The sequence below is a fragment of the Dioszegia hungarica genome, assembly GCF_025882075.1.
Source record: "Dioszegia hungarica strain PDD-24b-2 chromosome Unknown MKK02contig_8, whole genome shotgun sequence".
Taxonomy (NCBI): Eukaryota; Fungi; Basidiomycota; class Tremellomycetes; order Tremellales; family Bulleribasidiaceae; genus Dioszegia; species Dioszegia hungarica.
This window is the reverse complement of record NW_026515770.1, coordinates 557,721-581,080: the sequence shown is the minus strand read 5'-3', so window position 1 is coordinate 581,080 and position 23,360 is coordinate 557,721. Positions and strand designations below refer to the sequence as shown.

The 23,360-nt window shown below is 57.6% G+C and overlaps 11 protein-coding genes across 11 annotated transcripts; 5 read left to right on the top strand and 6 right to left on the bottom strand.

The window, feature by feature from the left end:
- Nucleotides 1-1,410: 1,410 nt before the first annotated feature.
- MKK02DRAFT_36618 (protein kinase C 1) lies at nucleotides 1,411-5,954 on the top strand (the record flags this gene model as incomplete). The annotated part of the gene is made up of 11 exons (XM_053089459.1): nucleotides 1,411-1,431; nucleotides 2,091-2,598; nucleotides 2,646-2,912; nucleotides 2,963-3,538; nucleotides 3,588-3,853; nucleotides 3,900-4,032; nucleotides 4,081-4,903; nucleotides 4,957-5,335; nucleotides 5,386-5,574; nucleotides 5,628-5,888; nucleotides 5,931-5,954. The coding sequence occupies 11 exons, from the start codon at nucleotides 1,411-1,413 to the stop codon at nucleotides 5,952-5,954; spliced, it is 3,447 nt and encodes a 1,148-aa protein (XP_052944999.1).
- Nucleotides 5,955-6,115: 161 nt separating this feature from the next.
- On the bottom strand, nucleotides 6,116-7,534 carry MKK02DRAFT_43902 (uncharacterized protein; the record flags this gene model as incomplete). Its single annotated transcript, XM_053092672.1, has 3 exons — nucleotides 6,116-6,231; nucleotides 6,315-7,099; nucleotides 7,149-7,534. The coding sequence occupies 3 exons, from the start codon at nucleotides 7,532-7,534 to the stop codon at nucleotides 6,116-6,118; spliced, it is 1,287 nt and encodes a 428-aa protein (XP_052944998.1).
- A 366-nt stretch (nucleotides 7,535-7,900) lies between these two features.
- Nucleotides 7,901-9,073, bottom strand: MKK02DRAFT_32694 (uncharacterized protein; the record flags this gene model as incomplete). The annotated part of the gene is made up of 2 exons (XM_053088556.1): nucleotides 7,901-8,687; nucleotides 8,736-9,073. The coding sequence occupies 2 exons, from the start codon at nucleotides 9,071-9,073 to the stop codon at nucleotides 7,901-7,903; spliced, it is 1,125 nt and encodes a 374-aa protein (XP_052944997.1).
- Nucleotides 9,074-9,977: 904 nt separating this feature from the next.
- On the top strand, nucleotides 9,978-11,325 carry MKK02DRAFT_43900 (glycosyl hydrolase family 61-domain-containing protein; the record flags this gene model as incomplete). The annotated part of the gene is made up of 9 exons (XM_053092671.1): nucleotides 9,978-9,986; nucleotides 10,056-10,152; nucleotides 10,220-10,225; nucleotides 10,263-10,394; nucleotides 10,447-10,482; nucleotides 10,529-10,670; nucleotides 10,703-11,074; nucleotides 11,148-11,159; nucleotides 11,211-11,325. 9 exons carry the CDS (start codon nucleotides 9,978-9,980, stop codon nucleotides 11,323-11,325), a joined length of 921 nt encoding a protein of 306 aa, XP_052944996.1.
- A 363-nt stretch (nucleotides 11,326-11,688) lies between these two features.
- On the bottom strand, nucleotides 11,689-12,318 carry MKK02DRAFT_43899 (uncharacterized protein; the record flags this gene model as incomplete). Its single annotated transcript, XM_053092670.1, has 1 exon — nucleotides 11,689-12,318. One exon carries the CDS (start codon nucleotides 12,316-12,318, stop codon nucleotides 11,689-11,691), a length of 630 nt encoding a protein of 209 aa, XP_052944995.1.
- Nucleotides 12,319-13,643: 1,325 nt separating this feature from the next.
- Nucleotides 13,644-14,479, top strand: MKK02DRAFT_5375 (aquaporin-like protein; the record flags this gene model as incomplete). The annotated part of the gene is made up of 3 exons (XM_053093672.1): nucleotides 13,644-14,017; nucleotides 14,061-14,317; nucleotides 14,382-14,479. Coding segments are annotated over 3 exons (729 nt in total), but the record flags the coding sequence as incomplete, so codon positions are not given.
- Nucleotides 14,480-15,082: 603 nt separating this feature from the next.
- On the bottom strand, nucleotides 15,083-16,420 carry MKK02DRAFT_43897 (uncharacterized protein; the record flags this gene model as incomplete). The annotated part of the gene is made up of 3 exons (XM_053092669.1): nucleotides 15,083-15,115; nucleotides 15,180-15,954; nucleotides 16,026-16,420. The coding sequence occupies 3 exons, from the start codon at nucleotides 16,418-16,420 to the stop codon at nucleotides 15,083-15,085; spliced, it is 1,203 nt and encodes a 400-aa protein (XP_052944993.1).
- A 435-nt stretch (nucleotides 16,421-16,855) lies between these two features.
- On the top strand, nucleotides 16,856-18,515 carry MKK02DRAFT_43896 (ankyrin repeat-containing domain protein; the record flags this gene model as incomplete). The annotated part of the gene is made up of 2 exons (XM_053092668.1): nucleotides 16,856-16,981; nucleotides 17,055-18,515. 2 exons carry the CDS (start codon nucleotides 16,856-16,858, stop codon nucleotides 18,513-18,515), a joined length of 1,587 nt encoding a protein of 528 aa, XP_052944992.1.
- A 23-nt stretch (nucleotides 18,516-18,538) lies between these two features.
- Nucleotides 18,539-18,923, bottom strand: MKK02DRAFT_43895 (uncharacterized protein; the record flags this gene model as incomplete). The annotated part of the gene is made up of 2 exons (XM_053092667.1): nucleotides 18,539-18,636; nucleotides 18,683-18,923. 2 exons carry the CDS (start codon nucleotides 18,921-18,923, stop codon nucleotides 18,539-18,541), a joined length of 339 nt encoding a protein of 112 aa, XP_052944991.1.
- A 365-nt stretch (nucleotides 18,924-19,288) lies between these two features.
- Nucleotides 19,289-21,358, top strand: MKK02DRAFT_43894 (UEV domain-containing protein; the record flags this gene model as incomplete). The annotated part of the gene is made up of 6 exons (XM_053092666.1): nucleotides 19,289-19,424; nucleotides 19,469-19,707; nucleotides 19,759-19,926; nucleotides 19,974-21,055; nucleotides 21,106-21,208; nucleotides 21,269-21,358. 6 exons carry the CDS (start codon nucleotides 19,289-19,291, stop codon nucleotides 21,356-21,358), a joined length of 1,818 nt encoding a protein of 605 aa, XP_052944990.1.
- A 149-nt stretch (nucleotides 21,359-21,507) lies between these two features.
- On the bottom strand, nucleotides 21,508-23,172 carry MKK02DRAFT_43893 (uncharacterized protein; the record flags this gene model as incomplete). Its single annotated transcript, XM_053092665.1, has 6 exons — nucleotides 21,508-21,545; nucleotides 21,616-21,772; nucleotides 21,825-22,011; nucleotides 22,074-22,332; nucleotides 22,386-22,799; nucleotides 22,878-23,172. The coding sequence occupies 6 exons, from the start codon at nucleotides 23,170-23,172 to the stop codon at nucleotides 21,508-21,510; spliced, it is 1,350 nt and encodes a 449-aa protein (XP_052944989.1).
- Nucleotides 23,173-23,360: the final 188 nt, after the last annotated feature.

Sequence of the window (23,360 nt, the reverse complement as noted above, 5' to 3'; positions counted from 1 at the left end):
ACAGATTCAAGCGATTTCCCAGAATACGTCTGTGGCGTTACAGCCGGGTGAGCTGGTTTCTTTAGACCCCTCAGAGGAGGTAGATACGTGGGATGAAAGCTGACGGGTAGTGACGCTCGGAAAGCTCGAGCTCCACGAAGACGAGCGAGCGCAGCTGGCGGTCTCGTCCAGGGCAAAGCGTCCCATCTTTCAGGGCGACAGACCGACTATAATCGCAAAGCCGGGCGGAAGAACAATGTGGATATGGGCCAGGCTAACGGTCGACTGGATGGTGGGAGGGGTGAGTCAGCTAGCTTGTACCCGTATGACGGGGATCACGAGCTGAAACGGACAGAAATCACCAAGGAGGATAGAGAGACCCGGAAAGCGGCGATTGATGCGGAAACGGCGAGATTGATTGGAAGAGGGATGGCCAAGACGAGGGCGAAGACGGTGGCCACAGAAAGATGGGATGAGAAGAACCCTTGGTTCAAGGCTGGCAATACAAGAGGGAAGGTGTGAGTTTCGCTTTCGCGGGAAATCTCCACTTGCAAATGGTTCGTGACCCGCTGACGAGTGCAGCGCGAAATCAAAGTCGTCCGTTTTTCCATCGTGACTCGTCCTCGACGTATTAGCTGACCCCCTAGTGCTGCTGAAATCCGGGCAGCAGCGATCGAAGCGAGACTCCGCAACCTCGATTCAGGTCAAGCCGGACCATCATCGGTCAAGCTCGAAACACTGCCAGGTTCGCCCGAGGATCGCAAGATCAAGCTGGACGACTCGGACTCGGAGTACGGTGCCGAAGAAGACGTCAAGGAGGAGGAAGATGTGGATGACCCGCACTTCTCTGCTCAAGAGAGGAAGAAGGAGATGGAGGATGAGATGGACGAGGGGGAGATGGACGATCTGCGAGGTGGATGGGAGGAGTATGTCAGTGGTGGGTCAGGGTCACGGTCGGGGAGGAAACGGGAAAGGCCAGCCAGTCCGGCCGTGTCCACGAAACCGCCGGAGAAGAAGAGCAAGGCGGCGACGCTGGGCGGCGGACGGGGAGTGGGGTATGGGTTCGGAGGGGCGATGTTGCAGGAGGAGAAGGCGAAGGGGCTGGGGATGGCGGGAAGTACGCTGGGAGGGACAGACAGAAAGCTAGGGGCGGGTCCGTCGGCGACAGTATCGACAGGATCGACCGTCAAGCCGACACCAGCGCCGTCCGACCAACCTCGCTCTCTCGGCTCAAAGTCCACCTCGCGTGCCTCGGTGCCTGCACCGATCCCAATCCCCGTGGGACGATCCGGCTGGGCTTGCCCGCTGTGTACCTTTCACAATCTCGCTGATCACGGTCGATGTGGTGAGCTGCCTCGGACAGAGATGAGTACTGTAAGCTGACTACTGCAGAAATTTGTCAGGCACGTCCAGACGGCACGGTCCCGGACGATGTCCAGGTCGTCGAGTAAGGTCCACCAAGAATGGCCACCGCTTTGGTCCTACTCTTCCGACGCATTCCCATTGTATAGGCTCGCCGAACATCGTAGCTCTCGCGTATCATCATGCATGACCCCAGGGCCCATTGTATATGTCCGAAAGCTATGCTCGTTACCGCCACCGCCTTGCAGGCCGCTCAGCTGCCACACTGCTTGACGACGGTTTACGTGATGAGCTGTGCTGCGGAAACCCCGGCCGGGAGCAATTCTGGCTGGGTGGGGGAAGGGGTTGAGAAGCACCTTGTGAAGGGGTACGTGAGGTGCTCGTTCATACACAGCTATACACTAGGCTTATATACTGTAGGCGAGAGGTGCAGCTCTTGACTCCCTCCTGACATTCCCACGGGGGGCAAGCAATTCCAACCGACTCGCCAGCTTCCACAACCGCCGACCTATAATCCGAGGTTCGATCCGAAGTCGACGCGTCCCAGTAATTCGACATCATCTGTAGCACATCATCTGGTCTCTAGATCTACCTCACGGTACCCTTCCGAGCGTGTGGCCCGTCGAATAAAGCTGAGATTACCAAAATGGTGAGTATGAGCTTCCCGCGCCGACCGACGCGGATACCCGAGGCCATTATGCTGATTCACCCAGCCGCCCCCACCTCTCTCCTCCTCCTCCGACCCCAAGATCTCCACCCTCCTCTCGACCATCCAGTCGGAGCGCCGGAACCTCGAAGGCGCCAAGGCTGTGATGCGCGCCGTCGAGGCGTCGTCGAAAAACGAAGCGGTCATTCAGCAAGCGCAGAATGAGGTCCGGGCCGCGCAGGCCAGTATCAAGTTCCTGGAGGATGAGCTTTCCAAGTTGCAGATGGGTGGCGGAAGCGTTGGAAGTCCGAGAGGCGGCCCTCCTGCGCAAGGACAGGGATACGGGCCCGGTCCAGGACAAGGCGCCGGGAGAGGGCATGTGCCGTCTGCGTCGGGCGGAGGAGGACAGGGGTATATGCCCATCACGCCGACAAAGGGACAGGGCTATGGACAGGGAGGGCTAATGAGCCCGAGTCCGAGTCGGAATAATGGAGGCCAAGGGGGACAGCAGGTGATGATGGGCGGTAGAGATCGGGAACGGCCTTTACCGCCTCCGCCAGGAGGGGAGGAGATGCCCAAGAAGGCTGAACAGAAGAATTACTCGCAACTCGGTGAGCCAGAGCTTGGACGGATTTCGATCAGGAAGCTAACGGTGTAGACATGCAGCGGTACGATGCTCCCCTGACCGGCGCCAAAATCACCCGGATGCTCAACCAGCTGCAATTCAAGCTGCAGGTGGAAGAGCAGTACAAGCTCGGTATCGAAAAGATGGCGCAGGCGTACCGCGCAGAAGGGGACAAGCGGCTGCGATCGGAAACAGAGGCGAAGCGCATCGAGTCGGATGGCAAGATCCAGCTGCTGCGCAAGGCGAAGAAGCGGTATGAGACATTGGCCAAGTTTGGGGGTGCTGTCGAGGAGGATGAAGGTGAGCTGGCAAGCCCCTTTTGACCGTGAAGCAGAGCTGATTCCAAGAAGAGCTCATGCCCGATGGCAAGCGGAAAGATGCGCTGCGGAAACCGATTTCTGGTCAACTCGTTGTCTCCCTCCGGTCCGCTCGGGACCTCAACCACCGCCCTCTGCCCCGAAAGTCCTCAAAGGTGTACAACGAGACCACCGTGATTGTCAAGATCGAAGGAAACCAAGCCGCTATCTCTCATCCATCTCGGAACGACAAATGGCATGAGGACTTTCACATCCCCGTTGAAAAAGCAAACGAAGTCGAGATCACCATCTACGACACAGTCGCGCCGGGCGATTCGGCGCCCATCGGGATGATGTGGGTCCGTGTGAGCGACTTGATGGAGGCGCTTCGTAGGCAGAAGGCGGGAATAGAGGCGAGTGAGGCAGGATGGGTAACGGCTGAGAAGGCGGCCAAGATGGGGCCGAAGGGATCGGCGCCGGATAGCGTGACGCTGCATAGCTCGGGTACGATCCGACAGCCTGGTGGAGGCGGTGGGATGGGAGCGTATGGAGAGGGTAAGGGGCCGGACGGGATTGATGGGTGGTTCTCTATCGAGCCCGCGGGTGCTATCTCGCTGAGATTGGACTTTGGTGAGCTGGCAGGCGCTTTTTCAATGCGACCGCAAGCTGACTAGCATAGTCAAGGATACCACTGCGGGCGCTCGGCGACCATACGAAGCTCTCGGCCGTCAAGGCGCCGTCCGGAAACGGAAGGGCGACGTGTACGAGATGAACGGCCACAAGTTCGTCTCGCAGCAATTCTACCAGCCCATCATGTGCGCTCTGTGCCAGGAGTTTCTTCTTACCGGCGAGGGCTACCAGTGCGAGGACTGTCGATATGCCTGCCATAAGAAGTGTTACCCCAAGGTGGTCACCAAGTGTATCAGCAAGAGCAATGCCGACGGGGTGAGTCGATATCTCACTCGAGAAGGAGCTCGAGCTGACAATGTAGGAGGGCGACGAGGAGAAGATCAACCATCGAATCCCGCATCGCTTTGGCGCGTACACCAACATGTCGGCCAATTGGTGTTGCCACTGTGGTTATATGCTGCCATTCGGCCGCAAAAACTCGGTCAAGTGTTCTGGTGAGCCTTTCCTGCTATACTGTCCGGGACCTAGCTTACATGATCCAGAATGTAGCTTGACATGCCACCAGACATGCTCGCACTTCGTTCCCGACTTCTGCGGAATGACGATGGAGATGGCCAACATCCTCCTCAAAAACCTCCGCGATATCAAAACTACCCAGACCCACAAGAAGCCCCTCCCCTCCACGTCGTCTTCATCCTCTACCGTCTCGACCCTCCCGCTCTATCAGCAGCAAGCGCCTGATCGACCTGCTCCGCCCCAGCAGCGCCCGTCATCCCAGTATCAAACGCAGATGCCGGTCGTCACCACCTATCCTCCCGAACCCCCTCGACCCCAACCACCTCAGCAGCAGCAACAGCAGCAGTACGACCCACGGTATCCCTCGCAGGGGCCCCCACAGTCTCAGCCCCCACCGCAGGCTCAGCAGGCGTACGACAATCTCCGGCCGGCTGTGGCTGGTGCGCGACCCATGCCCCAGATCCCGCCCGCGGGACCCGCCTCCCGTCAATCGTTCGAACATTCGCGGCCTCCCCGTCCGGACCACCCCTCACAGCAGCCTCAGCAAATGCAGCAGGGTCCGCCGCCACCCCGACCGGAACCGCCACGTATGCAGAGCGGCTATGTCCCGCCCCCGCCTCCACCGGGCATGCAGGTACAGCAGATGCCGGTGCAGCAGCAACAGCAGCAACAGCCGGTACGGACGATGCGGAAGAAGAAGGTGGGGCTGGACGACTTCAACTTCCTCGCTGTGCTGGGTAAGGGGAACTTCGGGAAGGTCATGCTGGCTGAGGAGAAGGTCACGAGCAGTCTGTACGCGGTCAAGGTGCTGAAGAAGGAGTTCATTATCGAGAACGATGAGGTCGAGAGGTGAGCTTGGTCGTATGCACTCTTCCAGAGCGAGAAATAGCTGACTTGACCAGCACGCAAACCGAGAAACGAGTCCTCGTCGCCGCCGCCCAGGAACGACACCCCTTCCTACTCGGCCTCCACTCGTGCTTCCAGACCGAAACCCGAGTCTACTTTGTGATGGAGTACGTCTCGGGTGGAGATCTCATGTTGCATATCCAAAAGAAGCAATTCACCCTCCGCCAAGCCAAATTCTACGCGTGCGAAGTCCTCCTCGCACTCCAATACTTCCACGCCAAGGGGATCATCTACCGGGATCTTAAGCTCGACAATATCCTCTTGACGCTGGATGGGCACGTCAAGGTGGCGGACTATGGGTTGTGTAAGGAGAATATGTGGTTTGGGAAGACGACGAGCACGTTCTGTGGAACGCCGGAGTTCATGGCGCCTGAGGTGAGCTTCATGATGTCCGTCTGCGGTCAATGGTTGTAGCTGACTTGCAGATCCTGCTTGAGCAGCGTTACGGCCGCGCGGTGGACTGGTGGGCGTTCGGCGTGCTGACTTACGAAATGCTCCTCGGTCAATCTCCGTTCCGAGGAGACGACGAGGACGAAATCTTTGACGCTATCTTGGAGGATGAGCCTTTGTACCCTATCACGATGCCCCGGGATGCTGTCTCCCTCCTGCAACGAGTGAGTTGAGGATTTGAGGAGTTCTGCACATCCGGCCTTAGCTCACCCACCAGCTCCTCACTCGAGACCCTACTCGCCGACTCGGCTCCTCCGAGGCCGACGCGGAGGATATCAAGCGCCACCTCTTCTTCAAAGACGTCAACTTTGACGATGTCTACAACAAACGCATCCCGCCGCCGTACTTCCCCACTATTGGCAACCCGACGGATACGAGCAACTTCGACCAGGAGTTTACGCGCGAGCAGCCGACGTTGACGCCTGTGCACACTCAGTTGAGCGCGCAGGATCAGCAGGAGTTTGTCGGGTTCTCATGGGTGAGTACAGGCCGTTCTGATGTATGAGAGCTGATGGGGCAGATTGCACCTTGGGCAAACGCGTAAATGGACGGGTGTCGCGAATAGGTGTTGTGATCTGGATTCTGACAAGTCAGTCAATGTTGGATGTGGCAGGAGAGCATAGGGAGTAGACGTTGTAGATAGGCTAAACACGAACTAGAAGATGTCCTTAGACGAGCTACGGAAATGCATAGTAATGGCTAATGTTACACGTCCCGCTTCCACCGACTTTCCCGGTACATCTCGTCTGACTGACACCGCTCCTCTTCTCGAAAGTCTTTTGACCCCTCATTCTCCTCGCCATCTTCTTGTCTATCCCGTTCTGCCCAGTCAGTGCGGAGCTTCCTGGACAACCACCTGCCGTCGTCAGGCCAGCTCGCTTGCCATTGTAACACTGTGACTCACTCGACTTGGATCGGTAGGCTCCCACGCTCTCCATACCGCCCCATACCATTCCTTCCCCTTCAGCTCCGCCTCGCCGATACACCGCACTCGCGTCAAGCGTCAAGCGGTCCTCTATCCAGCTGGCCTCTATGACAGCTTGCCGCTCCTCGCCATCTTGATTGCCAAGGCAGCGCGACTTAGAATATGCATGCGATCCGTGTTGAAGGTGAGTCGAAAGGATGAGGGGGATATTCGCCGGTTTGTTGAAATCGCTGTCGGGGACGATGTTGCATAAATTGGCTATTGGATCGGCCCCTAAGGTCAACGGACGAAATTTGCCCTCGAAGGCGTTGGCCCCTGTCAATTCGCAGTGGATGTAGATGTTCCCGGGATGCTCGAGCAACAAAAAGGCTATCTCCTCGAAAAGCTCAGCGGTGATGGTTGTGGAGCGCCCCGCTACTATGTAGACATCGATATGCGAGGTGGAGAGAGTACGGAATGCGCTGTACAGCGGAAGGTCCTGTGATACCGTAAACCATGAGGACTGGAGTATTCGGAAGATGACCTCTTTGATACCGAAGGGGGTTTTGGTGAACCGTCCGAGCTCGCGAGAGATGACCAGCCGATTGGGGTAGGATCCCTCGGAGGGCAGGTGTATGATGACAGTTCGAGGACGTAATAGCTGCAGATACGTCTCCGCCAAAGGCATGCCGAATGGCTCGCCCGGCCGATGGGCATGTTGGCTGATCTCGAGTATCGCCAGATTTGGTAACGGGGGAATGGGGATTCGATGATGGAGAACCCCGCTGTACTGTCAGTCATTATTCTGGATCTCAAGCACACCCTACGACTCACCGGACCGATCCTACACATAAAACACGGACTCTCCTCCAGATCGTCTGCCTGACCGCACCTTGCACAGGACTCAGCTCGCCCGCGAAAGTCTCGGGTACGGGAAGATGGTAATGCGGACCTGGCCGTGCGCTGCGTTGACCTGGCAATCGCATGCCTTCCGCACATGACTTATCGTCGTGGTTCATGATATTGCGGTAGAGCCGGGCGGAAGCGACCTCGAAGGTGAGCCGGTTGACGCGGCAGAGAGCAACGAGCTGCGACGGCTCGCTGACCGGGCAAAAGCTGACGATGTTCTCGAGGAGTTCGGTGTTGCTGAAGATTGTCTGCGCCGCGGTGTACGATGCGGGGAGGTTTGGGTTGACGCTGGGGGAGGGAAGGGTGGACATCGCTGATGATATGTCAAACGCGAAAATTCACAGAGAAGGAATGAGGAGTTGATGCGACCGACTAGACAGGGGTTGCAACATCCTGCTTGTCGCGCGAATACCGTGACTGCTTGTAAGGCGCACGCTATGCTACGATATTATGCTGCCAAGACCGTCAAATGAGTCCATACCACATGGCAGAGACGAGCCTGAAGCGTACCCAGTCGGTTAAAGATCTAATTGACATGATGAATGGTACCGTGTCTGACCCTTATGCCCACGCCCCCAAGACCGAGCTAATTGCAACGCGAAGCGCGCACGTTCTATCTTGTCAGCAGATGGACCCGCCCAAGCAGACAGAGAGAGACTAGATGAGGCTCACTGTTATCAAGTCTCATCGAAGTCCTCCTCAAATGACTTGAACCACTCCTTCCGCTTCAATTCCGCCACACTGATCGCCTTCACCCTCGACATGCGCTCCGCAATCCACTTGGGGCTTAGATCCGACCGACCGAAAGTTGTGACAGGCTCTGCCTCTTCAGGACCGAGCCTTCCGCAGTAGCAACCGAGCGCTTCGCGGTCGACGGGGAGTGGATACCGAAGGCGATGTGACAGGAGGAGGGGGATGTCGGCTTGGGTGTCGAACTCTCGCGCAGGGACGGCTGGACGTAGTGCATCCAGAATCGTGCCCCAACCGCGCCATTCGAACGCTTCCGGATTAGGTGGATCGAAGACGTTGCGCCATGTCAGATCGATGGCGCTATACACGCCACCCGCATGTGCGAGAACGAGGTAGGCGACCTCGTCAAGCGAGAGTCCCTCAAATATGGTTCCCGGGTCGGCGACGAGGTAAATGTCGACGTGATCGATCGCCAGAGTGGACGTACCGCCTAATGCCCCGTGTATGTGGCTGTGCTCACTGATGCGGACGACGAGGTTCGCGAGCCGGTCCGATAACCCAGCCAAGCGAGCAACCAGGCAGGTCAGACTCTGCCTAACCTCGTGATCATACTGTAAGTCGAGGATGATTGTCATGGGTTGGATGTTGGCTGTGAGAAATACCAAGTCTTCCTCTTGCCAACTGACACCTCGGGAGAGCGTTAGCGTCTGAAGCTCCGGGAGGGGTGGAATGGGGTGAGTGAGGGGTGAAGACGAATGGTCGTAATTCTTAGGTCTACATCGTCAGCGGACGGTCCTCGCTATCGCACATCTCAAGACTTACGCGAACGTCCCTACGGACAAGTTCTTCACCCGCCGAAGCAAGCTCTCCCTGACTGCCGCTCTCACCGCCGAGACCGCCCGACCGCGAAGGGGGCGGAAGATTGGTAGATCCGCCAGAAGAAAAGATGAAGCGGGGGTCTGTTCTTCCCACTCTGAGAGGTGAGGATCGTAATTGGTACCTATGTCCAAGTATAGCTTTGTGGACGCGATGTCGAAACAGGTAGTGTTCACCCTGCAAAGAGCTGGGAGGTCCGAAGAGTATTGGACGATACTGTCGACGATCTCCGCGTTAGAGAAGGCCACCTGGCCGGGCGACGGCGACGGGTGTGATGAAGACATTGCGCGTGAAGTGGATAAGGGGCCGAGGGGAAGGGTGATGCTTCGATAGAGATAGAGAGATTGTTGGTGAACGGGTGAAGTGGGAAGCAAAAGAGCAAGAAGGAAGCATGTGCGTGAGTCGTGAGTCTCACCTCGTGGATCCGAAACAAAGTTTTTGGCCCGAAGCGGTAAAAATGGACACCAGCGCATTGGGGTGGCAGCAAGGTGGCAGGGGTTTAAGCTAAGCTTCAAGCAGGGATTGCACTTGCAGCCTCCAATATGACCCCCTCCCACACTGCTTGCGATGTGCATGCTGATCCGGGGGGGGGGGGGTAGCAAGGCTGTCTCTATCCAGTACCAGCGAAAACCCTGCATCATGTTCAGCGAGTCATTTGTCTGTACGCCACGGTAGATGATACGCCTGTAAGTACTGTCCATCGATCTGATACCATATGCTCGCGCCGCCCCCGAGCTGCTAAAGTCACTTGTGCCACCGGAGGCGTGAGTCTTATATGTATGACTGATCAGATCCCGCAGTCTCCTTTCTCCCGCACGGCGCACACAGCTGATCAACTTCTGGCAGTGCTGACCAACACGCCAACTCACCCTGGTTCCGACGCTCTCACTCTTGACACCCATCCGATGCTTTTCCCCGTATCGAGGATAACAAAGGGCGAGGCGATGTGCGTTTCAGTCGCTCAGGCCGTTTCGGGGAGGTGCTGTCAAAGGACTGATACGACAGATTTCATCTCCCCGTGTTTCCGCACCGTTCCAACAACCAATCACCTCGAGTCCAGCCCAATTCCAGTTGAAGACATCACCCATACCTTTACGACGCTTTCAAACTCATCTCCCACCGTACCTAGCAGACCTACACTCATTCAGACTTACACTCATTACCAAGACTCACTGTTTCCGGCCGAGCATGTTGATCGTAAGTCGATCAGTACCTGCGCTCCCCAATCTTGCACCTGGATCTCGTTTCGCGCAGCTGAAGAGACAGACGTTCGCTTCGATCCTTGCTTTCCTCGCTGCTGCCACGATAGTCTCGGCACACGGCTACATCGTTTCCTGGACCGTCAACGGCCAGACGAAGGCCGGTTTCGAACCCTCCACCCTCCGGCCTGCTCCTGGGCCCCACCGCCGAGCGCCCGACTGACAATAAAGACCAAGGTATGTCTATACTCCCTCGCTTTACTAAACTGCGCAGGTCATGCCGATTACACAACCGGTATCGTGGCTTGCGGGGGAAAATCGGCAGGAACGGGCCTGCAGACGTGGGATCTGGATGCGGGGAGTACCGTCATTGCGCATTGGAATCAGTGGCCTGCTGATCATTTGGGTGAGTGCCTGAAGTGGGGCGTCAACGATCAAGGATGAGGCTGACCTTGCAGGGTCCATCGATGAGTATATGGCAAAATGCCCAGGTAGTACGTCACTTTCCAGCGCCAATCGTGTGTCCGGCTGAAACCCCAGCGAGTTGCGACGGCGTCGCTGCTGATTCGCTCGACTGGTTCAAGATTGGCGAAGCGACCTATGCTGCCGGCAAATGGCCTACCGAGCTTCTGTCCGCTTCGAAAGAGTGGCCATACAAAATCCCTACGGATCTGGCTCCTGGGTGAGTGTTAATATGGCTTAGCTGATTAGCAGTCCGTATCTGGTCAGACACGCACTTCTGGCAATGCACGCTGCGACCAAACCCCAAATGTATCCCGTCTGTTCCCAGGCCAACCTCAAAGGCTCTAGGTCTGCCGCGCCGCCATCCACCGTCAAGTTTCCGGCCGCGTACGATATCAATCCCGACTTCAAGATTCATAGTCTGTGGGACGGGAAGGTAGCACCGGCGGATTTTAAGCCGCCCGGACCGCCAGTGTACGGCGGTGGGGGTGGTAATGGACCGGTCTCGAAGCCACCCGTCGCTGCCGGACCGAGTACCTCCACTGGAGGTGGAGCTGCTTCCGCTGTCGGGCAGATCACATCGTCGGTCGCAGGCATTCTGACCTCTAGTACTGGCGCGGCTGTGTGAGTGCCCTAGTGATACCAAGCGTGAAGAGACTGATAGTCGTCGCAGGGTTTCAAGTACTGCTACTACCAGCGCCGGCGCTGCGTGAGTTCCTCAATTTTAACCAAGCGCGAAGCTAGCTGACCATCGTCGCAGCGCGACAAGCACTGTTCTTCCTCCCGCGTCGTCTTCGTTGCCGGCTCCTGTCGCGTCCAAGAAGTCCTGCAAGAGGCGCAGAAAGAGGGAGAACGAGCGATTCCCCAAACTATGAGCAGCTGGAGTCAATCGGTCGGACTCGGCATGTGAGAGATGAATCCGGTAAGGGGGTATTGGTCCGTATCCTCTCTGTATAACTAATATGAGTATATCTGTCGTGTGCTGTCATGAGCTGTTTGGCTCTGTCAGAAGACCGTCAGAGCGGGCAGGGATGACATGCATGGCCTGCAGGGGTCGTATATACAGTTTTGATTGCATGAAGTATTGAGGTATGCATAATGTTAATGACCTGATCGACGTCTGATCCCATGAATGTGCGAGCCATCTAAACCGAGGCGTGAGGTAGCTGCACCGTCAGCTTGTAGTCTATGACCATGATTGAGCGATGATAAGTAGCGCGTGGACTCACTGGGATTGATCACCACTGGGATTGATGCCAGTCCCGCTTGAACGGCTGATACCACTCCTTCGCCTCCAACTCCCCCATAGTGATCATCTGCACTCGCGACATGCGGTCCTTGATCCACTCGAGAGTAAGGTCTGACCGCGGCTGACTGAGGGCAACGTCACTGCCAGGTCCGACGAAGGGTTTCCCGGCGCAGAAGTCGCAATCGAGGAGGTGGCAATCGCGCGGCAGCCGATACCGAAGGCGATGAGATAGCAAGAGGTGGATGTCGGCGGGATGGTCGGAATTGTGAACGGGTTGGGCGGTGGAAATACTGGCCAGGGTAGCATCCCACCCGAGCCAGCTACGATCCTGCGGACTTGTCAAATGGAACACGCTTCCCCGCGTGAGTCCGCAGTGAATGTGGAGCCGACCGGGATGGGCAAGGAGCAGATAGGCGACTTGGTCAAGGACCGGTCCGTCCACCATGGTGTCTGGGCTGATGACGAGGTAGATGTCGATGTGAGACGTGGGAAGGGATGTGACACCGCCGAAAGACTGGTGGACGCTGTATCGCTGGTCAAGGCGAATGACGAGGTTGACAAGTTGGCCGGACAGCCCGACGGCCCCGGCGAACTCTTCGGAGAGGTTGAGTGGGTCCATAAGATGGCCCTTCCGGTCGATAATGATTGTCCGGGGCTTGAGATTCCGTAATAAGGAAGGCCGCTCATCGATACCCCACCTTAATGAAGGTGAAAGTCCGAGGATCTGAAGCGAGGGCAGAATGGGTATGGGCTTTACGCAGCTCAGTAGGGGCTCGTGCCTGCTGCATCAGATGGATGTCTTCGGGTACATAGCAGCCGAGTAAGGAGTGTATGCTTACGGTATCACACGAATGTAGAGCTTGCGAACTTTCGCACGGAGTCCATCCCGGAGTGCGGCCAGGGCCGGCACGCACCCGTCGGTTTGTTGGTCCCTGAGTAGAGGTATGCTGACGACCTGATACGAGGATCACTGGCCTGGCCCGTTCCCGTACCAGGCGAATGTATCGATGACAAACTCTCGATACAGTGCCGAGGTTGCGATATCGAAGTTAGTGCGTTGACGCGACAAAGCGCAGCGAGACTGACTTGGTCGCTGAAGCGAGCGATATTTGCGACGATGTGAGGGATGGAAAAAGCCGTCTGGCTGGGCGACGGAGGGGAAGGCGGCATAGCCATACTGGAGGAGCCTCGGAGAGTATACTGCGCCCGTTCTCTGAATGGAGGATGAAGGGCAAAGGGGAAGAGAAGGATGAACGCGATGCGAAGTTGATTGAGTTTCGAAACGGATAAACTTTCCCGAAGCGGCAATTCCATGCCACATTCCTCAACTCGCTGATCGCTCGCTTCACACTCCGCCTTTCAAACGGCGTAAAGCTCTTGCATTAGCATCACCACCACTGATGCGGACACTAGCAGCTCTGGGCAGAGATATAGGTGGAGTCACACGCGAGATCCCTACCAAGAGTAGGCCTCGATAGGAGGGATCATGTACAGGCACCCGAAAGAAGTGAGACGGAAGGGTCTCGGCCGAGTCTCAGCTGTCCAGTCCAGTCCCGGTCCTACCGGTCTCGCGACTTTGACCTGCGCACTGGGTAGGATTATGACTATGACCAAGACTGATACTGATGCTTGAGGGTGCAAATCGCGGAAGAGACTGGCCTGTTGCCCAAGTGGGACCTACTAATATGAGCTTCCGACTGGTCAGCTGATGCGTCCCGCCCCGTATCTCAAACTTCTACTCGTCTTCCCGCCCTGCCCATCATGCTCAGCGATGACCCCCGAGACCACATCGACGGCACCGCCGCTGCCCAGCGCCGCAATCTAGCCCGCGCGCGGGGTCGACTCAATTGGGATACCTCCGACCCCGTCCGTGGACCCAAGCGGCTAGCATGGAAGAACCGTACGTCCCTCTCCTACACTCCCATACACTCCAGCTGACCTCCAGACTTGATAGCCATGATTGGAGAATACGTCGGTACCGTCCTCTTCATGATCTTCGCCCTTGGCGGCTCAAACGTCGCCCTTATCCCCAACACCTCCCTCACCGGCGAGACCGTCAATGGTCAAAACGACTCCATCATCTCCACCGCCAACACCTCCAACCTCCTCTACATTTCCCTCTGCTTCGGCTTCTCGCTCGCTGTCAACGCGTGGATCTTCTTCCGAGTCTCGGGCGGCCTGTTCAACCCGGCGGTGTCCCTCGGCATGGTGCTCGTCGGAGCGTTGACGCCGGTCCGAGGGGCGCTCTTGACGTTTGTTCAGGTGCTAGGCGGGATCACTGGAGCTGCGATCATCGATGCTATCACTCCCGGTACACTGTGAGCTGTCTCTGACTCGATGATGGATACAGCTGACTCTTAGAAACATCCGGACCCAGCTCAGCCCCGGTACATCAATCGCCCAAGGCCTGTTCATCGAAATGTTCCTCACTGCCTTCCTCATGCTCGCCATCCTCCTCCTCGCAGCCGAAAAGAACAAAGCCACATTCATCGCGCCAATCGGTATCGGACTCGCTCTGTTCGTGGCGGAGCTACTCGGGGTGTACTACACCGGCGGATCGCTCAATCCAGCTCGGAGCTTTGGACCCAGTGTCGTTCTGCACGAGTTCACCAACTACCGTATGCCTCTTTCTTACCTTGGGCCTTAGGGGTCAATGTGAGTGATCAGAAGCTGACAGTCTAGACTGGATCTACTGGGTCGGTCCCGCCCTCGGCGCTATCCTCGCGGCGGCTTTCTACAAGCTCCTCAAGTGGCTGCAATACGAGACCTGCCTCGGACCCGAGGATGCCGCGGCTCAGGCGATCGCAAGTGGACATGTTAGCGGCGCAGGCGGAGCAAGGGCGATGGATGAGGAGAAGGCTGTGCAGGGGGATGGAGGCGCGGGGATGATGGATGTGTCCGGACCGGGGCTGGGGGATCTGCTCACCGAAATTCCTCCTACTCAAGGCGCAAGTCCCTCTTCTGGTCTTATTACTGCGATGTTGGCTGATCATATCAGGTGTTCGACCTCGACTCCGCCAAAGGCTTCGAGGACCAGCTCAACCGTATTGAGGCTATGTTGCTCCGTATCGCTCCTCACGCCTCGGTCGCAACCTCCGACTCGACTCACGGCCTCGCCCTCGGTATCCAGGAAGACCACCGTATCCTCGCCTCACCCCTCATCGGTCATACTGCCTCCGCTGCGCACGCGAGCGTCGTTACGGTCGTTGGCGAGAATGTGGGAGGTGCCAAGTGAAAGTCACGGAGAAGGATGAGGAGTCTATCAAGTACAACTATTCGAGGCATATCTAGCTATACTGGGTCGTAAACGGACAATGTATCTACTCTTGTTTGTCATCCTTATCGTACACTGGCCAGATGGGTCTCTCCGCGCTTTCAACCCGCTAGACGTGTGGAGTGGGACTGCCGGCGCTAACCTGCCATGTCAGTCGGGTGGCATGCTCTGAGCTTGACTTTCGTGGATGAGCAAGCTGAACTCACGCGGGATGGATCCAGGGATACCCATGGCCTTGCTGCCCCCTCATACCACTCCTTCTCTCGAAATTCCTCCACGCTGACGGTCCACACCCGCTTCATCCGATCTTCGATGCCGTCCGACGTGAGACGGGACGACTGCTGCGGGACATCGGGGCTGTGGGTATGTATCTTATGATACGGGCAAGGTCTAGCCGGCTGGCAGAGAGGTGTATCGTAGCGAAGGCGAGCGAGTATAAGGTGATGGAGATTGGCCGGCGAGTGGATATCGACCCGTCCAGATGCTTGTTGGACCGAACGGATGGCTGCCAGCCAGACACACCACCCCATATGTGCCCCGGACGCCAATATATCGCGCCAAATCGCCTCGCAGTGGATGAAGATATTCCCCGGGTACAGCTGTACGAGATAGGCTATATCGTCCAGCATCGTACCGACAGTCTGCGTCCCCGGCTGGGCGATCAGGTAGATGTCGACGTGCTTCAAAGGGAAGGGGTGGGTGATGGGGACGCGGCGTGGGCGCAGTTTGGTGAGGCAGGTCTTGGTACAGCGTATGACGAGGGTGGTTAGACCTTTTAAGCCGAGTGACAGCCCCGCCAAGACTTCTTCGGCCAAGTCTGATTGCACACGGCGGTCAAAATCTAGATTGAGGATGACGGCTTTGGGAGTGAGGCGGAGGAGTGATTGTTGGAGCTGGAAGCTGCTGAGCCCGGACCGAATTGTATCGCTGAGGTCGAGCACATGTAGGTTCGGGAAGGGGGGAGTGAGGGTGGGTCTGAACCTGAACCATCAGCTCATCTGGACATCTTCCAAGCAGCCGTAGCTAAGTCACCACGAATCACAATCACTCACGCGAATCCATCCATCGTCAAATACCTTGTACTCTCTATTGCCGCCTCCCATACCTTCGCCTGCACGCCAAAGAGCAGCCCACCATCTCGAATACGCGTTAGCGGTCGGATGCCCGCGGCGGTCCTGATGCCTCGGAATACCCGTTCGGGCGCGCCAGACGGGTTGGAGTGGGAGTAGAACGGATCATCTGCGACCGAGGCAGCAAGGACGATCATCCGGCGATACAACTCTGGCATAGCAAGGCCGAAAGTGACGGGAGTAACGCGACAGAGCGAGAGGAGGGTAGGGCGATCGGAGGAGTTGGGGGCGATGATGAGCTGTGCGATTTCGGGAATTCTGAAGACCCTATCTCCGGGATTAGAGGCTAGAGGGATCGATCTATGGGGAGCTATCATGGTGTAGATTACTTCTTCGACCTGATTGAAGTAGTGAGCTGGGATGAGAGGGGGTGTTTGGTAAAGCCGAAACGCATATTCTGAAACGCCCAATATTGCCCAAAGTGGAAATAATGACTCCAAGCCGTTGATGCGCTCTTATAGCGCGAGTACTATACCTCTTCACTCATCACTCATCCACTGACCAGAACAGCATGACAATGCAGCCTTCGGCGCTAGCATCGACCTCCAAGATGGCGCTGCAACAGCCGGACAAGCTAAGAGCGCCGCGAAATCCAGCTCTCCGGATTAGACAGGCCGTTCGCGGTATGTCCTGCTTCCGCTGGCGACGCTGGACCTCGCTTGGACTTCTCTTGAGCCAAAGCGCACGTAAAGAGAAGCTGACATGCCCGTGTAGATAACAATGTATCTCTCCTACAGAGGCTGGCCACCAAGATGGACTTGCGGAATACGGACCGGAACCGCCTGACCTCGTTGAGCTGGGCAGCGGCAGAAGGGAGCTTGGAGGTTTTTGAGTGGTTGTTGCTGGATTATGGGCATGACGATCTCGAGCTGTCGCGAGTGAGTCAAATAACGCTAATGTATATGAAGTACCGGAGAGGGTCGGCAGCGAGCAGGATAGCTGATTCTGGAGGACACCGACAATAACACGCTTCTGCACCTGCTCGCGTCGGTCCCATCATCTCAGCCGACGTCTTTGCCCTACTCCTCTGCCTTCCCGCCATTACCTCCCTCGCACGTCCCAACACCTACCGAGCAGTCTCGGCGCAGCGTGCAAATGACGGGCCTATACCACACCCTCTTCCCCTTCCTTCTCGATTGGTCCAACTCAGGCGGAAAGACCGCTCTCCATATCGCCGCGCAATCCGGGAACACCCCCTTCATCTCCCTCTTACTCTCCTACGGCGCCGACCCGGATCTCACTGATCTACAAGGGAATTCTCCGCTGCATTATGCGGCAGCATGGGGACACCTCGATGTCGCGCGGGTGCTGCTAGAAGAGGGCGGGGCGTCATGGGGGATTAGGAACTTTGAGGGGTTCAGCGCGGGGGACTATGCGTACTCTGACGAGGTCAGACAGGGGCTGGAGGGGATGTGGGATGGGTTCAGGGGCATGCGGAGGGATATGAGGAGGGCGGAGGTGTTGGCTGAATTGGCCGATGGGGAGATGTATGAGGGATCTGGGTCGGGTCGGCCGGGACCAGGCCAAGGGTCAGCGGGAGGGCCGATCCGTGGTGGGTGCGCAGGACCGGGAAGTAGATGGCGCTCTGGAAGCGAATCGACGGCTGTCAGTGGCGTGGGGAGTAATGGGACTGGCGCGAGTGGGGTCTCTTACACCTCAGGACCCAATCGAGGGGACTCGCCCTCGAGTGCAAGTGGGGGTCCGCCCAGAATAAGAGGAAACAGCCGGAACCTCCCAGGCCCGCCTGTCACCCAACATCCTCGCAGACCATCCCCGAAGAAGGGGCAGAGCAGCCCTCCAGCGCCAGACAGCGGGTACGCCACGCCCCGGTACGATCCATCGGCGCCTAACGGACAGGGCTTGTCTCGCTCATCCTCCCAGTCCCAGCTCCAGACCATGCTGCGAACGCGGTCACCGTACCAATCTCAGGGCCCGACACCCGCCATGTCCCGCCGCGGTTCTAATCAGGCCGGGTCTGGTCCTAACGGTAATACATCACAACGGTCCAGTCCGGTAATACCCCCTCCTCCTGCACTCCGCGCCCCCCTCCTTGCCCCTCAAATATCCATCACCTCCCAATCCCCTACCTCCTACTTCAACCAGCCCATCTCCCACGAGAACTACCGGTACGGCTACGAGACGCCCTCTGAACAGATCTATCCGCCGCAATCTCCCGCCCGTCCAACGCCTGGTAGGTCCCCCTGGGATGGAGGTGGTGCTGGTGGACCGCGCACACCGGCTAGGCCGACAGCGGCGGGCCCGCCGATCGCCTCGGCGCAGATGATGGTGCAGACGTCGAGTCCGGCGCTGGGGTCGCCGGTGGTGGCGCAGGAGGGAATGAAGAGGAGTGCGTCAGCGCATCAAGGAGGAGGATTCGGGGTGGGGAGGGGATTACTGGGAGGGCGGATATAGAGTGGACTATGTTGTAGATTATTCTATCGCAGAATGGCCTCCGGGACGACGTTGATCCGCTTATAGATACGGACCAGCCAGTAGGTGGAAAGAATGGCGAACATCCCGATGGCGATGTACACTGCCGTGTCAGCCCGATACCTCTCAAACAGACAGACGAGACTCACACAATACTCGGGTCCTTGTCTCCTTCTGCCTAGACGCCAGACCCCTCTTCATACTCCGCACCACATCCCCTCCTATGATGTGCTGCTGTTGAGGCAGAGCGCGAGCCCCGACGCGCCGAGATGAGGTCTGACGGGTACCTCGCTGTCGAACTCCAGTTTGGATGGGGAGGGAGAGGTCTTCTAATTCTCCATTTCCGTCCGATCCGTCGTGCCTCTCGTAAGGTTCCGAGGTCTGTCGCATCTCTTGAAGATGCTGTATGTCACTGGCTCAGCCTGAGTTACTGACGCGAGACCTGGACGGGAGAGGTGGAAAGCAAGAAGAGGCTGAGCTCTGAAGATCTGAGCTGGCTCAGTTGCTTTGGTGGACGCACGGATCAGCCACATTCCTCTGATCTGAGCTCGTGATGACCGTCGCCCCTCGGAGTTGCCAGCCTATAGCTGACAAGCTCATGCATTGTCCATCTCTCACACACTAGAAGATAGCTCAGAGCGGCTCGCTCAGTCCCTGAGAACCTGAGCTGTCCAGGCGGCGGTCCGCACACACTTCAGAACGATCAGCGTCCCGGCAGAGCTGCCAAGCCTCGCCTGACCCGAACCGACAACAAGATGTCCTCCCTCAACCTCACACGCGAATGGCTGCAAACCGTGCTGCGCCCATACGCCGCAAAAGAGCGTATCATTTCAGAGGTGCTGGAGATTCTCGCCTCCCGAAAGACCCTATCTGTAAAGACCGATGCCTTCAGTACGTCCGCTCACCGGCTCAGAGTTCCAAGCTGATACGAGTAGCGTACGATAATGGTCAGACCGCACTCCTGCTGCTTCTGCACGGGACGCTTCCGATCAATTACAGAGGTGCGACATATCAGATCCCGCTTCATGTCTGGGTTCCGCATGATTATCCCCGGAATCCACCGCTGGCGTTTGTGGTGCCCACAAAAGAGATGGGCGTGAGGAAGGGGAGGGAGGTAGAGCCTGGAGGGAGGGTCAAGGAGGATGTCGTGCAGGGATGGTGGGCCGGATGGGAGGTAAGTCTCCACTACTTCCTCGTGACAACCGCATCGCGCTGACATATGTAGCCAAAATCGATAGAAGTCTTGCTCCGACATCTTGCTGGCGTATTCTCGGCAACACCGCCCGTCTTTGCCCGTCCATTAGAGGCTGCTGGCGCGCCAGCACGAGGCGCAGGACAGACCGGAACTCCCGCCTCTCCTGTACAGAACGGCTATGCTGCTCCTGGACCCTCCGTACGTCCCCTTCAATGTAGACTACGTAGAACGAGCTGATACCGCAGCATCAGCCCCCTCCACCGCCTCAACGGCCGACCTTTCAACCTCCACAGCCACAATACCAACCACCCCAAGCTGGACCTCCTACCGAGTACCTACCCCAATATCACTCCGCCCAGACCCCTCCGCCCCATCCGTACCCACACCAAGGAGGCCGCGCCCGCCAGACCTCCGCATCATACCCGCAGTCTTCCGGTCCCCCGGCCTCACCACATAGCGTTCCGCCTGTGCCTTACCGGCCGCAAGTGGGACCGCGCCAGGGATCGCTTCCGCCAACATCTCCAGGCGGGGGCAGAAGTGGGCCGATGCCGCCCCAGAGACCAAATATGCCGCCGCAGATGCAGCCGCAAGGTACGGGCACGGGGTATGGAGCGCCGCCTGGTCAAGCTGGGCATGTGAAGCGGTATGCATCCCCACAGCCGGTCCCGGGGCCGTATCATCCACAACGAGGAGCGTCTTCGTCGTCCCCTCTCGCTGGGCAGGGTCCGCCGGTCCCTGTCGGTCCGCCTAACGGGTATCACCCAGGACAAGCTCAGCCTGCCCAGCCTGGTCCGTCCTACCAAGGTCAGCAGTATCCCGGCCAACAGGCGGCTTCGCAGTCACAGCCGCAATATCAGCCCCCTACTCAGCCTGCTGGACCCTCGTCAACATCCGCTGCAGCCCATCCTAGACAATATCACCCACCCACCGACCTCCTCTCTTCCTCCGACGCCTCTCCGACCCTCTCCCCTACCGGACCCAGTACGAACCCGCCCCCTGTCCCTCCCTCAAAGCCTCCACCGCCATCGACGATGCACCTCCATTCCATCCTCCTGCCTCACCTTTCCGCCTCGCTCCCCCCACTCCTCTCGTCTCTGCACGCCAGCCGACAACACCTGCTTGAGCGGAAAGAAGACCTCGAATCTGGCGAGCCGGCGATCAAGGACGAGATGGCCCGGCTTCAGGCGGTGTTGAAGGTGTGCGAGGCGACGGCGGGGAAGCTGGGGGAGATTGTAGCGAGGGGCGAGGCGAGAGTGGGAGAGTTGGAGAGCAGGGGGGAGGTCGGAGTGGATGAGGTGGTTTGTGGGATTAGCATTGTGCATAATCAGTAAGTCTGACGTGACGCACCACTGTGTATGAGAAGTGCTGATATAACAGGCTCATTGATCTCGTGGCGGAAGACAATGCCATAGACGATACGATATATCATATCACCAAGGCATTTGAAGCGGAGCGTTTGGATCTGGATCGATTCCTCAAGGTGAGCTAGAGAGTTTTGGAGGGGTATACCCCGGTGGATCATCATAGCTGATACTGGCAGTCGATACGATCGTTGGCGAGAGAGCAGTATATGAAGCGAGCGCTTATTGAGCGGATTCTGCAGGGGATGGGGCAGACGCAGGGATGGTGAGCGTGAGCAAATCTAATTGGAGGATGCATTGTATGGGGGGTGGTTCGTCCTCGTATATCAAGGAATGGTCCTGACAATGTGGCTATATACTGATCACAGCCTGCGGATGATGCTGACCTGGACCGGTACCATGCATCCTGCCTCGGGGCTCACTTTGCCTTCAAGTCGGAGTAAGCGATCATTCCCGCTGTTTCTGCTCAGCTCTGGGTTCCTCACCAGTCTCCCGTCGAGTAATCATGACATGTGTGCTGGCTCACGGTAGACATATCGCTGTTCCGCCACTGTCGTCACCAACACCGCCTCCTGTTTCATCGCCTGCAGATTATTCGCCGCGTCCCACTTGTTTACCTCATTGCTTTTCGGCTTGACTACAGCTGGTCGACCATACTTTCGGAAGAAATAGTACATCAGTATCTGAGCATCAGCAAACATTCGCCTCAAGGACGAGGGAGGAGAAGCGACTGACCAGTGCTGCGAGAACACCGATGATGATTCCGACCACGGCTCCTGCACTGGGTGCGCCACCACCTGTTGCGCCAGTAAGGGTGCCGCCGGGATTGGTACCGCCATTTCCGCCACCGCTGCCGCCACCGCCTGTGGAAGGTGGGACGATCGGTGATACTGGTGGAATGACAATATTCCCGTCATCCCCGCTGCGTCTGTCAGCCTGGGCCCGCCTAGACCGCTTTCATAGCTACGCCGGTGAGGGACTCACAGGAAGCCGACAGCGCCTTCAGCACCCCATACTTCCACTCTGTCAATCACAGCTCCCGTACTTCCATCACCTCCAGGTAGAGTTGTGAGCGCCAGCTGATGCACTGCTGTCCCATCCAGGGCAGAAGCGAAGAACAGGGCGACATCGTGTGTCGTCACCTCGTCTCGCGCGGTATATGCCTGTGGGGTCGCAGAGTCCAGCGCGATGGTGAACATGCCTAGGGGCGGTGCGGTGACACCTCGCAAAAGGACGGCAGTACCTACCGATATCAGCCAATTTGCCCTTGTCGCAAGCGCAGGCACAACATCTTACCTCTGAACTTGACGATAGCAGAAGCATTGGCCGTGGCAGTCATACTCAGTGTCCCACCATAATCACCGCTGCCCGGAGCAATGACATTATTGTCCTTTCCCGCCGGACTCCAGCCTGTATACTTGACAAGCCCGGATGCGTCGTCCGCTACGGCGTTCTTTACGGCTGATCCTGCTGCTCCGGAAGCGGCTGGCGGAGCCACTTCTGTCCCGATGTGAGCGCCATGGAAAATGAAGGGGGCGGAAGGGCAGGCGGCAGGATCGGCGCATGTTACAGCGAATAGAAGGGAAGAGGGACCGAAAGGTTGTGGGAAGGTCTGGTTGGTTGTCCATGCTGCCGCTGGGCCATTCGTCGAGGACAAGAGGGAAGTAGAATAGCCTTGTGGGGCGTCAAAGATTGGAGTGAAGGAGGTCACTGATCATTCAGCTTCGAACTCTTGTAATCCCAATAAGTGCTAGGACCGTGTAGGGGAACTCTGCGGATGACACTGACGATGTACACCGTTCAACACAAATGCGGCGTTTCCGCCCGTTTGCTTGACGTTTCCTGCGCCCGCTTCGCTACCCTTGGGGGTAGTATCTCCCCATCCTCCGCTCTGAGCTGGTGCTGCGCCAGTGGAAGCGCCAATGCCCTTCCATGCGCTCGTAAAGTTCGCATCGGCAGATGCTCCTGCGGGCGGAGGCGGTATGTTTGGCGAATACACGAAGAGGGGGGATGAAGGCGGTAAGTATATGTCCAACCCTGAGGTGCTTGGCGGTGCCGCTGGAGCTGCAGTCGCCGCTGCCATCGTTGGACAGCGATACCACTAGACTGAGGTAAATTATTGATCAGGTATCAGAACAGTGAGCGCATTGATGTCCGGATGATGGAGATCGAGACTGAGGTCATCCATGTATCAGGCTGTGGCAAGACATCCCAGATGATGTGTGCGTAGGGAGCTTGGACGAGAAAGGAAACTGGTATCCACAGATACAA